This window comes from Amphiura filiformis, chromosome 7, assembly GCF_039555335.1.
Source record: "Amphiura filiformis chromosome 7, Afil_fr2py, whole genome shotgun sequence".
Classification (NCBI taxonomy): Eukaryota; Metazoa; Echinodermata; class Ophiuroidea; order Amphilepidida; family Amphiuridae; genus Amphiura; species Amphiura filiformis.
The window spans coordinates 27,663,837-27,680,410 of record NC_092634.1 but is presented as its reverse complement, the minus strand read 5'-3'; the positions used below and the strand labels follow the sequence as shown (position 1 = coordinate 27,680,410).

General features: G+C 35.8%; 1 protein-coding gene across 2 annotated transcripts; it reads left to right on the top strand.

Annotated features, from left to right (window-relative positions):
• Nucleotides 1-50: 50 nt before the first annotated feature.
• LOC140156958 (uncharacterized) lies at nt 51-16,097 on the top strand. 2 transcript variants are annotated; one of them, XM_072180002.1, is made up of 6 exons: nt 51-350; nt 3,222-3,432; nt 6,438-6,550; nt 11,095-11,239; nt 11,996-12,178; nt 12,341-16,097. In XM_072180002.1, exons 2-6 carry the CDS (start codon nt 3,366-3,368, stop codon nt 12,532-12,534), a joined length of 702 nt encoding a protein of 233 aa, XP_072036103.1. In that variant the 5' UTR covers nt 51-350; nt 3,222-3,365; the 3' UTR covers nt 12,535-16,097. The 2 variants fall into 2 exon arrangements, with proteins under 2 accessions (XP_072036103.1, XP_072036104.1); XM_072180003.1 differs by lacking the exon at nt 51-350 and adding an exon at nt 2,277-2,337.
• Nucleotides 16,098-16,574: the final 477 nt, after the last annotated feature.

Here is a 16,574-nt window from a genome sequence, read left to right as displayed (position 1 = left end):
TGCATGTATGTATGTATATAACACGGTACATAAACCTGATAAAGGCAACCTCTGAAGCCAAACATGTACGAATTCGTAGTTAATACGGAGTCAAGAGTTTGTTGCATTAATCCAAACCGACTCAAATCATGTTCACACGGTCGGACATAAGTGACTTATTACCGGTAATAAGTGACTTATTACCGTAAAATAAGTGTCTGATGTCCGACCGTGTGAACACGACTTCAAATTCTAAGCATCTACAAAAGGGAATTGCTTGTCTTACACTGAGACAAAATCGTGAAGATAGACATTACATGGCCAGTACACGACCCGTTGCATCCCTTGTCATGCTGGGAAAATCCTGCAAGGTAAGGACCGGTACAATATTAATTTTATATACGAATTCATCGTTTTCTAATTACCGCCATACCTGAGCCAAAATATCAAATTTCTCCTAAAATTTGTCCTAAAATTTGTATATATCGCGTATTTCAAAAAATTAAAATAATTATTTGATATCAGAAGGACATTCTTCGTATTCAGAATGCATTTTTTTACTGCAATAACTGAGTCAGTCATTTGTATTTCCAATATGTCATGATGATTGACATGGTATAGTACTACATAGGTGATCAGTGAACCAAAACGTAATTCAATACATAAAATAAGTTTATGACCTTGCACCTAATTTATTAAATTGGTTGCTAAATCACAACAGCAATACAACACTAAGGGAGTGTTCATAAATACTTTGGTAGGGGGGCTGGAAAATATGTAGGGGGTCATAAAATTGTATGAGTCTGAATAGGGGGGTTAAAAAAGTTAAGGATGTATGAACGGGCGGGGGGGGGGGGTTAAAAAGTTTTTGGGCACGTAGAAGGGGGGGGTGTAAAAGTTTACCAACATTAGTCCTGAAGCAAAAAATAAAAGAGCCTGAAATTTTCAAATATTCCAGTAAAACCAGAACAAAAGTTAATTCCAGATAAGGGTATTTGATCAGGTCCTTTATGTATTTTGATAAGTCTTTCAATAGTCAAAGATATATAAGTATGAAGTGTTATAAAAATTGTCTTCTTGTCTATAACTTAATTATGAGGTTCGTGTCCGTTCCTTCGGATCTGCTCTTTAAATCACCAAAAAGCTGCAATATCTTTGCTCTTCTTTAGTATTGACAATTTTTACAATAATGTTTCATGCAGTGCAGATTAATAATTTACTATCACTGAAATATATATACAACTAAATCATAGTACAATCATGCATTACAATCATAGGCAGAGGTAGCTTGGAGAACCGGGGTACATGTTTCCACCCCCTAATTTTTCCATGAGGGGCATCCCCTAAAATTCCTAGTAGGAGAAAAAAAGCAATAGCCCTATGCAACTTTTTAGCACATCAAAAGCGTAGCCAGGGGGTCGGGGGTAAAGTGCCTCCATGGATGACAAAGATGAAAGAAAGTGTTCCCCTGACAAAAAGCAAAGGAAAAGAAAATGGGCAAGGAGCCCCTTTTCCAACCAAATTCACCCCGATCATGGGCCAAAATAGTGTAAAATACAAAACGTTTGCGCGCTGTGTGCGCACATTGTCACAATATAGGCATTTTCATCCCCATCATGGGCGAAAATAGTGTAAAATACAAAATACATGAAATGCTCAAATATTAATACAGTCTCTTTAAAAAACAAAACCAGTATATGTATTTGAAACTGCAATTTTTTTGTCGACTGTGCCCCCGAAATTGTATTTTTCCCCACCCCCCTCCCCCGACCAAGAAAACTGGCTACGCCCCTGCATTTTGGTTTCAAAAATCTTAAGATTTTCGCATGATTCGCCACAACAAAAAGTTTCATTAAAACCAGAACAAAATATACTCGTCCCCCGACCCCCTAAATTTGAATGCTTCCATCGCCACTGATTCCAATCATAAATGGATGGTTTGTTAATACTGGGTTGCATAAAACATACTTATGAACTACTTTACAAAATGATAAAACATTTCCACAATTTCACAAATTTTATATCAATGACATGGATGTACAATTATTGCATTGCATATGAATACAAATTTAGTATGTTTCCTCTGTCATTTGATGTTGAATGGTAAATTATAATTGAGGGAGGTCAAAATAGTTTTGAACCTAATAGGAGGGGGGTAAAAAAGTTTTAGGTCCATTAAGAGGGGGTCAAAAAGTGTTGGGTTCACGAAGAGGGGGTTAAAAAAAATTCGACATGAAAAAAATATATCAGCCCCCCACCAAAGTATTTATGAACACTCCCTAACAACCATTTATTACGATACATTGTCACCAAGCATCGCCATGGCTCCCGTGTATAAAACATCATACGCTGTAGCATGTAAGTAGCATCCGCAAATTCCTAACGAATGATTTCACCGTTGGTCTCAGTTGAAATGTATACAAGTCTATGGAAGACATGTCCTTAATCTTCCACACAGGGAGAGTGAATTTCAAATGAGATTCATGACTCCATTTAAAATCTACACCTCGTGTGTAGGACATTAAAGCCATATTATAACATTTCCATACAAAATAGATTAGTATTTCTTTGCCATAAAATGGTAGCCTTTGTCCTTGGTACTCATTGGTATTTCTTCCATTATCACCTCGTGCAATAATTTATTCTGGTACCCTGAATTACATACATGTACAGTAGATTTTAAAGTATTTTATCCATAATGTGCAATCTATTGTATTTTCGTTTTGTTTGGCAATTTTTGATGTATATTGAGTGCTAAATAAAATGAAATGAAATGAAATGACCGTTCTTGTAAATATGTTTTTTCATAGATATTGGTACTACACATACTTGTTGATTGATAATTGATAAAAGTCTTGACATAAAGATTAAGTTAATTTTTCAAAATTGCATAGAGGAGCTATGCGAAACCGAATTCTGGAATTTTAGTTCCAGAACTGTCTTTTAATTGTTGTTGCCAAATCCGGCCTCCCATGATGCATTTAGGAACCTTTGATAAGTCACACATGATACCTTACTTTAAGCGTACTTTGTGTTAAATATAGTATGGCTGTTGTTCTTGTTACATTAACAAAGTCGAAATATGCATGTTGCAATCGTTATCTATAGTCAAAGCGATTGTCTTATTTGTCTTCTTCTTCAAAATTTCGCTTTTTATAGTGACACTTGAATAATGGGAAGGCATTATACTCCTACTACTTAATTAACCATGATAATACATTAGTATTGTCCTATTTCTCAAGGTTGCCACCCACCAGCAATATATACAAAGCAATGTCATAGCCCACTCTTACTCGGCTTGAAGAACCAGACCAGGTCGATCTAAAACTAAGTACTTGTTTTATCGTCCATTGCGGTTGTGTTACGAATTGTTTGAAGCTCACGACATGGCTACTGTATATTTCTTTATAGCATTCGCAAGTATGCTTGTACTGTGTCAACACGCTTTTGCAGGTAAGTACATAGTTACCAAAACTTTACCATTGACATGATTTAACCCGACACGGCATTGTGAAGCTGGAACATATCCATGAACGTGATAATACGTTTGCGATTCCATTCCATCGCACACTACCCCACACCTGTATAAGACATAACACTTGTTGAAAGATAAGGATTGTGGATGTTTAAAGGTCCATTTCTTGATCAACAGCTTCATTCCCCACTTTTCGCAAAAAAAGTTGAGATTTGTACAACACCGGAATGCTCTGGCTATATATAATGTTTATTTGCAGAAAAAAAATCTTGCAGATTCATTCGCTTGGCAAAAATACCCTGGCAAAAATATTGTGAAAGTTGTATTTACGTTCTGGTTAACAGAACAAAATTACAACACGGGGGCCTATGGAGTAATGTATTAAATACACATATTAAATCATGCATAACTCGTAAACGCAAAATCGGAATCAACTGAAATTTTGGGGGAAGGGGTTTTGGGAATAAACTTTGTTGAAGATATCTACTGAAAAATTTTATTAAAAAAAAGGATGCTATGTGATCACAAAATACTCCTTTAAAGTTGAATTGTAAATCAATAATATAACTAGTATCTCCAAACACTATTAATTACGTGGAAATGTTTTGGACTTCGATTAAAAATAGTAATGTATTCAGTGGTTTTGCTTGCCAAATCAAGTGCATTGGTGTGACATTCAAGAAAGATTTGCGGTTACGTTAATGCAATTCGTTGATATTACTAAAAGAAGGGCAAACATTTCATTCATTTGGGTTTTGAATTAGTGCATGTGACCAAAATCATATGCCGAAATGATTGTCATGAATGGTGATGTACCCTGTATAATTATGTTTCATGAAATAGGGAAATTTACCTTTATAATCAAATCATGCAATAGTTTGTTTATTAATTGCAATTCCAGGTAAAAACCACATGTGCCTGCTAATGGTCAAAAAAAATTTATTGCATGAGGTGAAATGGCTTTGGTAGTAGGCTACAAAAAGTCACATCAAAGATAGTATTTATGGTGGTAAGGTTGTTTTTTTAATGTGACCTAAAATTTAAAGTCAAGAGCAATTCAGAAAAGTACATATATTTTCCTTTATTTTCACCCCAAAATAAGCAAAAATCGCCAAAATCATAAAATCTGCCGTTGCTATGGCAACAAGCTCCGGACGAATTTTGGATGTGACTTTTTGTAACCTACTACCAAAGCCCTTTCACCTCATGCAATAAAAACAATTTGACCGTTAGCAGGCACATGTGGTTTTTACCTGGAATTGCAATTTTCTGGAAAACCCCTATAATAGAAATAACAACATCATTTAGCAAGACTATTTATGTCAAGGGGAAAATCCGTGAGACTGTTAAGAAAGAATGAGATCGTGGGAAAAACCCACAGGAAGTGATGTAAGGTGAAATGTTAATGTCTATTATTAGAACATTGGGAAAATCCAAGATTTGCTACAAAATATCATGCTTGGAATAATTCTAGGCAGACCTGTATCAATATGATTGTAATGTATGGAATGGATGTATCTATAGCTCTCAAAAAGAGAGTAAATAGTGTTAACCAGTTAAAATCAGGATACTCAAGGAGTTGACTGAGTGTGTCCATGGAGATCATGAATTTCCTACAGTCCTATATTTAAAACACCCTCTGAGCGATGAAGTTGGATGTTTTCACCGACAAGCTGGAAGTATGGTTATTTCGAAGCTACGAAAATGGACCCAAAGTAAGACATAGGGTCTACTGCGGATTGTGAAGGACTTTTACAATTATTATCATCTGGATACAGATCTGACAGGCTGCAATAGCCTTTATTATGACAGAATGTTATGGGAGATTGTAAAACTCCACATGTGTGTGTTGGTCTTCGTGCTTCAAAAAAGAAGTACATTTTAACCAGTTTACATAGCCAATAATTGAGCTATTTTTAATACAGCAAGGAATGAGATTTCGAGTACACAAATATGCTCTTCCTCATCAAAGGATTAAAGTTCTTCTGTCGAATAGCTGGACTTTGCTGGATTGATAAAAACAACACATCTGTCGAATACAGCGGAGCAGTGTTAAAGTAGCCTGTTCCCTGGAGAAAGAGTGATTGGTGAAAGAAACACCATTTTCGAGAAAACAACGCAAGGAGATATATTTTTGGAGAAAGCAGCGCAAGAAGATAAGTGATTGTAGAAAGCAGCATCATTTTTGTGTGAGGATTTTATACGCAAGGATATATAAATGCAAGTGTACAATGGTTTTTGCACGACAAGTGAACAACAGGATATATATCAGCCGTCAAGAACATTGTAAATGAATCAAGAAGAAGACTGCTGGTTAATTACTGAATAGTTAAAATATTATTGTGATTGTTTAATTATTTTGTATCATTTGTTGTCATATATTGTACCAATCATATTTTGCTTTCAATTAAAGACTTAGATTTTGTTAGCTTAATCAAACAGTGTATTTGTGTTGTGCATTCGTGTGAGTTCGGGTAAAAGGTGATTTTGGCCTTGAGTCAAGTACGACTCGTAAGAGGTGTTTTTCGAATTCAAAATGAGAATTCGTTCAAAAACGATGAGAGTTAGACAAAACACTGAGACTTTAACACTTTTCTCATTTTTATGAAACTTTAAACCCTATGGGGCGGATCGGGCGTGCTTTACTAATTATCGTGTTCTCATTTAAAACAATGTGACAGGTTTTTTACATGATAATTAGTATTAGTAAATAGTAATTAGTATCAAAATGGATGAGAAAGCATGCCCCGATTAGTCCCACATGGTTTAAAGTTTCATAGAATTCTCATTGTTTTGTCCAATTCTAATCGGATTTGAAAATTTCTCATTATCAATTTTCATTAGTAGCAGGCCTAAAAATGGTAACATACTAAAAATGACTTAGAGTTTTATGACCTATCAAAGTTTCCGGGCACAGATTGAAACGACAAAAAACTTCTCTGACGAAATTAAAAAAACTTTTCTTTTCTTTGAACTATTTCAGCGTGTCCGTCTGGTTTGTCTAGTTACAAAAGAACAGGATCTGTATGTAGTGGCTACCTAGATTGCTCGTCTAAAGCGAAAAACAAAAGCCCGTTAGCTGATACTCTTCTTAATGTAAGTGATGATTATAATTATGTTCAATTAAATACAAACTTAATATTACTAAAACAGGTTTTTTCTATCTAAAGAATTGTACAAAATTCCTAGGCAAACATATCACCCACAATTATAAAGCCAAAGAAACGTTCGAGATTATTCCGAACAAAATCACTGGACATATGATATGGACAATATCAATGAAAACCTCATAACAACAACAACAACAACAACATACAGGTATTTAGGACGCTATTCACAAGGTCCCATAGCGTTTACAACAAAAAAGTGAATTACAAAGTCCTTAAAATAGAAAAGTCTTAAGATTTCCCTTGAAAATGTCTGTAGATCCAGCAGTCCGAAGTTGTCCCGGCAAAGAGTTCCAGGCAATTCCCGCGACAACTTTGAAACTTTGATCACCAAGCCGATTTGTGTCCATGGCTGATCATAAGGGATGAGTTTAAACTCAGAGTGTACATTCAACACTCTATTCTTGCTTTAAGCTATTTATTCTCAGTCCATGAACTATCGGACACCTAGTTGATGTGCCTTGATCACCTTCACACCAATGCTATAAAATATTGGTTGCCAAATTTGGTTTTACAGTCCTGATGGGCCATCCCTCCCAAAACTTTCTGACATCTACTTAGAAGCTCATACTTTATCGTATGCAAGATGTCTCGTGAAAGCAGATGAACGAGTGATCCACGCTCTCCAATGTAAGCTCACCCGTGAGTCCGCTTGGAACACAAGATGTAATATTTCGGGAGTGAACGTTGGAGCGCCATCTACATCACTGCCTGCGCAAACGCGGCCCACGATTCTAAATACTTTAGGTCCAAATGGAAGGTGTTCAAGGAAAGCTTCAAAAAGGAGCTCACATGTGAAAATCAAACGGAATGGAGGAATTATAGCCAGCCCCTTGTCGCCCAGGGTAACGTGCTAAAACGTATCGAGGCTGAGAACAGGGACCTTACTAGGAAGTCGATTATTTATAGGGGGGCCTGAGTTTTACTGCCAGATCTTGCACTGACTTTTTTCCCACTTTCACCAACCTCCGAACTTGGGGTAAAATAATCAATGCGAAACGCAAGTCATGTCATAACACTCAAACCCTCCTCCATGTGTTGAACAATTGCTCTGTGTCTCTCCAGCAAAGCAGGTATACATGGCGGCACAATAGTGCCCTCACACATATTATTATTAATGTGCTGTCCAAAACCATCAATAACTATTATTGTATTATTTGCCGTCCCCGGATACACAATAACTGGCGGCGGCACTCTTCCATCTTGCCTACTGCCCCTAGTAGGGTACTGCCCCTAGTAGCCTATGCTGATGACATTCAAATTTGGACCAGCTTTATTCCTTCGGATTTAACATCTATTCAGTCAGCCATGGCGGTACTTGAGCAGTGTATCAGTGAAGTTGGAACTTGGATGGCCGAAAATATGTTAAAACTGAATAGTGATAAAACTGAGTTTTTTTGTTGCAACTTCTCCCCATCTATGCCTGCAGTTCATCTACAGATTGGTAGTGATATTATTTCTCCATCCAAGACAATCCGTAACCTTGGTATCATTTTTGATGATGTGATGTCAATGTCTGAACATGTAACATCTTTGTCATGCAGTGAATTACCACTTACGTAATATCACTCGTATTCGCCGGTTCATGGACTTGGAAACATCCAGCAATATTGTTCGTTCACTTGTTTTATCTAGGTTGGACTATGGAAACGCTCTTTTGCTTGGAATAAACATCTCTCAGATTAACAGAATACAAAGACTTCAAAATTGGGCTGCCAAATTAATTTTTTGTGCTAGAAAACATGATCATGCCACACCATATTTGCAAAAACTTCACTGGCTTCCGGTAAAGGACCGTATCATTTTCAAAATATTGCTCTATGTTTTCAAAAGCTTGAATGGACTGGCACCAGATTATTTATCATCTTGTCTCACATTGTACAGTCAATCTCGTTCTGGACTTCGCTCATCATCAGATATCACACGTCTCACAGAGCCCACATTTTCTCACAAATCTCTCAACTCTGCCGCTGATAAATGTTTTTCGCTCGCAGCACCAGGTTTATGGAATAAATTACCCATCAGTAACCGAACTTCCAGCTCATTACACAGTTTTAAAAAAGGTCTCAAAACACATCTCTTTCAATAGTAACTTTTTCACTCAGATTGTTGATAATTGTTTTTGCTTGTAAATATTATGTTGTTGTTGTATATATTATTATGCGCTGTGGTCTAAATGAAATGGCGCAATATAAAAGCCCAGTGTATGTATGTATGTATGTATGCCCCAAAACCAGCTTTTATCATCATTGACAACTATAAAAGTTCATTCATATATTCAAGCTTACCGTTCTTCTAGAAACAAACATCCAAACCACCAACGAGCGAAACTTGTCCAAGTACCAAATTTGCAATCTGATATCATCCAAAAAGAGTTCAAATGTTACCTGAGCTGTTTTGAAATTGGGTCCAGGGGTCTGGTTATAAAATAAGAACGCGGGGAGATTGCGCGATACCTTCACGTTTGCTGGAGCCAAATACTCCAAGCAATTGGTTCGGGAGTTTATTAAGATCGCGCTCATCAGCAGCTTTACGATCTGGAACGCCCGTAATGAGCCCCATTGGGACGCAGCTCCTTACCTTAATATCTAGCTCCCTTTGCTTGCTGTCATGCTTCTCCCCACGTCCTCATTTGCTATGTTAAAACCAATGTTGGCATATGTATTTTATTGAAGTTGTACTTTATAGATTGTGTTTTATGTTGCCTGAAGGCCCTCCTGCCTGCTTAATCACCTGCCTCCGCAGGTTTTCAGCGTGTCCTGTGGGTGTTCGTACATTATTTTGTTAATTTTGATGTATTTTTATGATATCATTAATAAAAAATGATTTAATAATATATAATACATAATCAATTTTATATCAAAGTTAGCAATAATGAAACTGAGATATAGTCAAAAGATGAGGTGAAAAACAATTTAAAAAAACTTAAGAAAATTGACATATAAAAGGTTCAAAAAACTTTACAACAACGTATTTAAGATTTCACGGGACCTGGGGAATCAACATCAGTAAGTGTAAGTGCTGCAGAGCAAGTAATGACAGTAACACAACATTTTCAACATAAAGGATAATCCAATGAGAGCTGAATAGATTTCCTTCAATGGATACTGATTACAAGGCAATAGGATTTCACTGGAACTTTCAATTCTTGGGTTACGTTCATTTAAATGTACGCTGAGACATCAATATTGGGACCATTGCAACAAATGATGTGCCATAATGCGCATAAATAATCTCTTCGAATGCATATATCCCAAATTTTGCATACACTCAACCGTTTTAGAATAATGGTCATTCATTAAGTGTGTGTGGGGGGCGTAATTCCGCTTTGGTAGATGTGTTTAACAGTCAGTTATATATATGCATTTGTATATTTTATGTATATGGGTCACTTTATTGCTGTTAATAGTTCTTTTGTATACAAGAAATGCCTGCGCATTAATTCCTGCCCTGACATTGCGTGAAGTCTCACTTTATTCTGTCTGGGCGCCGCGGTCTGGCGCAATCGGTTGCTCCAATGTTTCTTATTGTGTTTTTTGGTTGGTTTGCTCATTATTATTATTATTATTATTATTATTATTATTATTATTATTATTATTATTATTATTATTATTATTATTATTATTATCATTATTATTACTAGGGGACACCCGCTTCCCTGCGGGTCCCTGCTAGATGAATAAATGGCAGCATTCACTTATATACAGGAGGAATTACCGAACAGGTAGACTCATTGAAAAGGTAAATTTTATTTTTCTACACCTGTCCCTTCTTGCATTTCCTTTTTAGCTTCTTTAAAAAAAATATTTGCTGCTTAGCTTGTAATTTTCGTTTCCATGTTATTTATTTATTTATTTAACCCCGTTCCCATTATTTTATTTTTCTTCTTTAATTATTTTTGCTTCCTTCCTCCTGTATTTTTTTTCTGTACCTTACGATAGGCCTATTTATATAGTCTTTGTAGGCCTAATCCCGTTATCCCCGATGTCCCGTACCATAAACCATAATAACCCCGTACGCAAGTTGGCTATGCGCACCCGTGCGTTCGCGTCAAACGATCGTCCGACGGCGAGTTTTCCGCTAGACATGTTGACGCGTTAGGTCACATAGCCCGTAAACAAACAACCGCTGTATATTTGCCCGAAAAACTTACTTTTTTACTGATTTTGAGGCCAATTCTTGGCCGTTTTCAATCAAATAAAGTTTAAACACGTTCGCGTATATTCCTTGATCTCCCGTTTGAATTTGGCTACGTTTGGATCGAAACTGACGAAGCCTTTGATATCTCACATAGATACATACAACATTCGCCTATTTATAGTAAGATTTACATTATTATTATTATTATTATTATTATTATTATTATTATTATCATTATCATTATTATTATTATTATTATTATTATTATTATTATTATTATTATTATTATTATTATTATTATTATTATTATAGTGATTTTTGATCTTTTCGTAGAATGCGGATGTGAAGAGCTGTGCACATGATAAAGACATTACAGCATTGACATCGGCAAGTTCGCAGTGTCCATCTTCTTTTAATTCCGGTATATCGTATAGTGATATTCCGTCCAGTTGTCCATTTTGCTTCAAGCTGGTACTCAGTAAGTTACGGGCATACCTTTTCATATTTAGGACAATTGAAAGTCAAGTAATCATAGTAATCTAACCTTTGCCCATTTGTTCTATTAACTACTTGTTTCTCTATTCCATGACCATATCAGTTTGCAAAGCTAGAAATTTAGTACTATGAATAACTATAGATACTGGTCAGTAGCGCGCTGCATGCGTGCAGATGATTAAATCAGGCCCCACAACTCATATACCAGCGCAATGCCCCCCCGTGTATTATCCGCCAGTGCCATTATCACGTGACAGAATTAGACACACAGAGAACCGGGACTCGGCCGCCATCTTGATACATTATGAATATATGAATATATAATTAAAGAAAAATGCTGCTGCCACCAATGATAGCTAGCGATATAGGCTACGTAAATCGCGTATTTATATAAGGACTTCTTTTTGTCACTGTCCTAAAGTCGGTGAACGGAGTTGCAAGTCCATCGCACTACGTGCTCTATTATTCGTCAAATCTGTAGTAGAAGCTACGGTATGAAGGTCTTAGTCGTCTCGCGCATTGTGTGCTCTAATTCAAAATGCTTTTGCCAGCGAACAAAAATGGAAATTGTGTCTCAGAGTAAAAAGAGACACAAAAAATAAAGCAGATTAAGTTTATCATATTGAAATGACTTCTTTACCAATTACACTTTTCAAAATAAATAAACGAATCTCTTATCGTATTTTTCGATTTGTGCATTTGTAATTATCGTGGTTTTACATTCTTTCTTTATCATCAGCACGATGGAAGACATGGCCGGCAAATGCAGGAACAGCTTGCACAAGACGGAAACGACAAATAACCAGTCCAAGCTATTATACATCTGCTGATAGAGATCGTACAGCTGTCGTAGAATTACCTTACGGGGAAATATATGCGCATGCAGTTGTTGAAAAGATAGGACCAGACCCGGTTACAGTGTGTAAGGGAATTTTTCCAATACATAATTTATAATCAAAATCAAAGCTATCAACAATCTCATAGATATAATTTAACCAAACCAGAGATGTTTTAACAAAATATTTATGAAAGTGTTAATATATATTAATATAATATCTCAATATCAATATTTTTCTTTTTAAAGATTATATGTATACAAATGGAGGTCCAGAGGGAGATCAAGGAGGAAATACAAGCATTTCGTTCGGACAGGGCTACCAGCAAACGCCGACACTCACTTTTGGTCCTATTACAACTGTAACAGAAATTCAGCTCATGAAGCCCAGCTATGGTATCATCGGTATGCCTGGAACATTGCGAATCATACCGCGGCAATAGAAGTTTAAGTTTGAAGAATTTCTACATAAATAACCTGGTAGGCCCAATACAACGATTGTTATCCATCGGCGTGGTAGGGTTTAAAGCCTTAATGTACGATCTTTTTTCAGAATATACTTTTTTTTTTTTTTCAAAACCGATTTTTTTTTGGGCATATTACAAATAATAATAATAATAATAATAATAATAATAATAATAATAATAATAATAATACTTACACATGTTCCAACTAAAATCTATGAGCAAACTGTCAAATTCGCCCTGTTTGTATCAAAACGGGATGATTTTCTGTTGGTCCGACATATTATCATAATTTTTAGATTATGATAATATGTCAGAACGATCACAAATGTGGTTACGCTCTCTCCACATGTAACCAAACTGGCTGCGTAGGAGACTAACTCTGAGGACGCACTCGCCGTCCTGATCCAAATAGTGGGAGATATTTCGAGTGATAGAGGTGAAATTAATGATGTTGTTTCTTTGCAAATTCCCAATGTTTTTTGCGTCCGAATGTATTGGGAACTTTCATAATGATTGCATATTATCATTTTGAAAGAAAAAAATACAAATCTAAAAATTAAAAAAGATCGTACATTCAGACTTTAATAGATGCGCATCAACCCTCAGAAGATCAAGATCAACAAATGTCACTATGATCTTCACAGAGATCTCCACTGCTGGCGGTTACATGCTTATTAGGTATGAGAGGTTATCTGGAAGTTATCTTTCTTGTTCTTGATACTATAATTATATATATATAAATTTTTTTAAATTAATTTTGCTCCTCCAGCTAGTTTGTATATATTTATTCTTGGCAGTTTTATACTGTGTCGCAGTTGATTAAAGAATATTATTTCACCATTTGTAGAGATGATGGCGCCTTACTTGTAAGTTTTAATAACTCAGTCATAGTGATAGTAGGTATAGAAATAAATATTATAAATAAATAAATAGTTAAATAAATGAATGATATTAAAAAAGGATCAGGTAACGTTTATTCAAACCAATTTTTTTTTCATTGATTTATTTCTTTTGATTATAAGCATTTCTTATGTTTTATTATATATAATTATAATTTAACTTATTCAAATAAATCGATGTCCGTGATAAGGACATGGTGAATAACAAACACCCAGTGGTGGTGTACATGTATCGTTACAACAAATGGACGTTCCCACAACAATCACAGTAGATAAAGGTGCTAAAAGTCACCAGCCGAAATGCGTGTGAACATTTCTATCTAAACATTGACAAGTGACTGTAACAAAAGGATCACACCAATATGAAGCAAACTATTATTGAATATAATAAGACTAAAAGTCAAGACGACGTGCATAAGGCAACTGTAAATAAGTAAATATATTTATCTGCTCTCAGACTTCCTGTTCATGGTTAATTGATGTTCAAAGCAGAAGTAATGCACAAACATTTTGTTTTGTAAACTTGAAATTTGAATTGTGGTTAAATTCTGAATGGTTGGTCGTTAGGTACAACATCTAGTTTTGTCCCACATCGCTATCGGTGACCCGAGGTACCGATGGCTTTTTATTGTACCCTGAACATTTGATAACACTGTGCAAATGTTAATTATTATGCTTGATATAGGGTGTCCCAAAAAAGAGGCCTCTCATTGCACCCTCTTTTTCTCCTATTTCTGTTAATCATATTTCTGTTAATCATATATATAGGGTCCACAACTTATATACTTCTAGTGCCCGTTTCTATTCATCGTTATGTATTCTTCTCCCGTGCATTATTTTCGCGAACTACTTCGCGTGCAGGTTTATATAAACCTGTACGCTAAACAATACATTATCTAAAACCCGCACGCTAAACAATAGATTTTAGATAATACGTGCGCGCTCAAATAAACTGCTCAAATAAAGAAAGTCCGCAGTCATATAACCTGTACTACACCACAACCTGATCTTGTTATGACAATTTGATTCATACCGCCGTGTGCAGAGGCTTGTTATCTCCAATTTGCTACCAAATTTGCTACCAAATACTCAAAAGTGACAAAGATTGATACCAGTTTATGGCATTTGGTGCAGTTTCAAAAGTTGCAAATCAAAACTATGCACGCGGTCGAAATTGCTTAGCGTGGCAATGTGGTCAAGCTTGCTTGCCCACGATGGGCCCCTGTCAACTATCCCAAGTGCGCGCTTTATTCAATTGTTAATTTAAAACGCATGGATTGCTACAGTGCTTTACTGATGAATACTAGGGCACGATGCGATCGATATAACCTAGCGGTTCTTTCGGGCTTTGTCAATGGTCGCGCTCTGCATTCACCTGTACAGGTCCGCGTGGTCCGTTTTTAATTTGCAACTTTTGAAAATGCACCAAATTTCATATACTGGTATCAATCTCTCTGAATTTAGAGTGTTTGGTAGCAAATTTGGTACCAAATTGGAGCTAACAAGATTCTGCACACGACCTTATCAATTAAATTGTCATAACAAGATCAGGTTTTGGTATAGGACAGGTTACATGACTGCGGACTTTCTTTATTTGAGCAGTTTACTAGAAATACTACGTTCACATTACTATATAATTTATATAACTATGTTCGATATTTATACCACCAAAAAAGTACGAATATACATTCTGTGGTGTTAAAATAGTCATAGGGTATGGCATTTTTTCATGCGCACTTTGTAAATCATAGGTTACAAACTGTTATTTTGCAGCTATCATTGCCATAAATTATGATTAATGAACTCAAATAAATCAAACATCAAATGAGAATAATCGAGCTTCTATTAATTAAAAAGGGCTAAAAACAGGTGGACCATAATTATACAAGATGACACCATTACAAAATATTCAGCATTTTACAAATGAATGACATGTAGGCCTATATCTAAGATAACATAAACACGCCCGGGAAACACACACTAGCGTATAATATCATGATCATGCTTTATAATACTGAACAAATTGAAAAATGCCACTATCGTGTGTTTTAACAATATTAGTAGATTTTAAAGTTCAAATTGTAGAACTATAAAGTCCAGTTGATATTGATAAATAAATTTATTCTCTCATCTCCATTCACCGTAGTACTACATGTAGTGGGACGTCAACATCGATTGTTTCCAGGTCAACTGCTTCAGTGTTCTCTGTGTTCGGTATTAAATGATCACAACATAAAGTCAATTGGTTACAAACCATGCGTGAATGACGTATGGCGCAATCGATACCATTGATAGCTAACAGTGATTGATTTTCTTGACCAGTTACTAGTAAATGCTACCTGGTCAGTGACCTGACGGTGTTTTTAAAATTTAAGATATTTTACCTAATATTCAAACTAATATAATGAATGCATCAATTAATATTGCCTATTGTTTTGATACACTCAAAGTATATGACGGATAATGTACTCGTGCAAATGCATTCGTTAATATAATCGCACTTGCCATGGAGGTATTGCATTTAGTTCTCGAGCCTATCGGCTCTCGAGCTAAATGCAATAAGTCCACGGCGCGTGCGATTATCTTGACTAATGTATTGCACCCAGTTCATTATCCTTATCATAAGTTCACCCCTAAATACTTGACATATTAAAATATTTGACGAAATGCAAACGTGTAAAATGGTATGAATAGCCTTATTTGTTTTACACATTTGGTCCAAATTATAGCGCCACACGTCATTGCTTTTGCTCATAATGGTTCAATATGTAAACAAAAGAGACCGATTTTAACAGTGTTAAAAGTTGCATCTGAGTCCATAGGAGGCAACTCTAAAACAAGACAGTAGGCCAGGAATATTCATGTGTTTGTTAAAGAAAACTTAATCTTTGTTTTTCTTCTTTTTCAAAAGCAAAGCAGGTGTTTAATTCTTTTCTCTTTTAAATGATAAATGGCTGAGTTGGGCGGGATATGTACTGCGGTGAGAATAGACCATACATTGCCAGTAGTTCATCACATGTGAAAAGTAATTTTAAAAATGCCACGTTTGCCCGATGTCCTTCGCGGTCGACCAATAGGTTTGCTGGATGAAAATGTACCAGTGAAAGAAATTGCTTG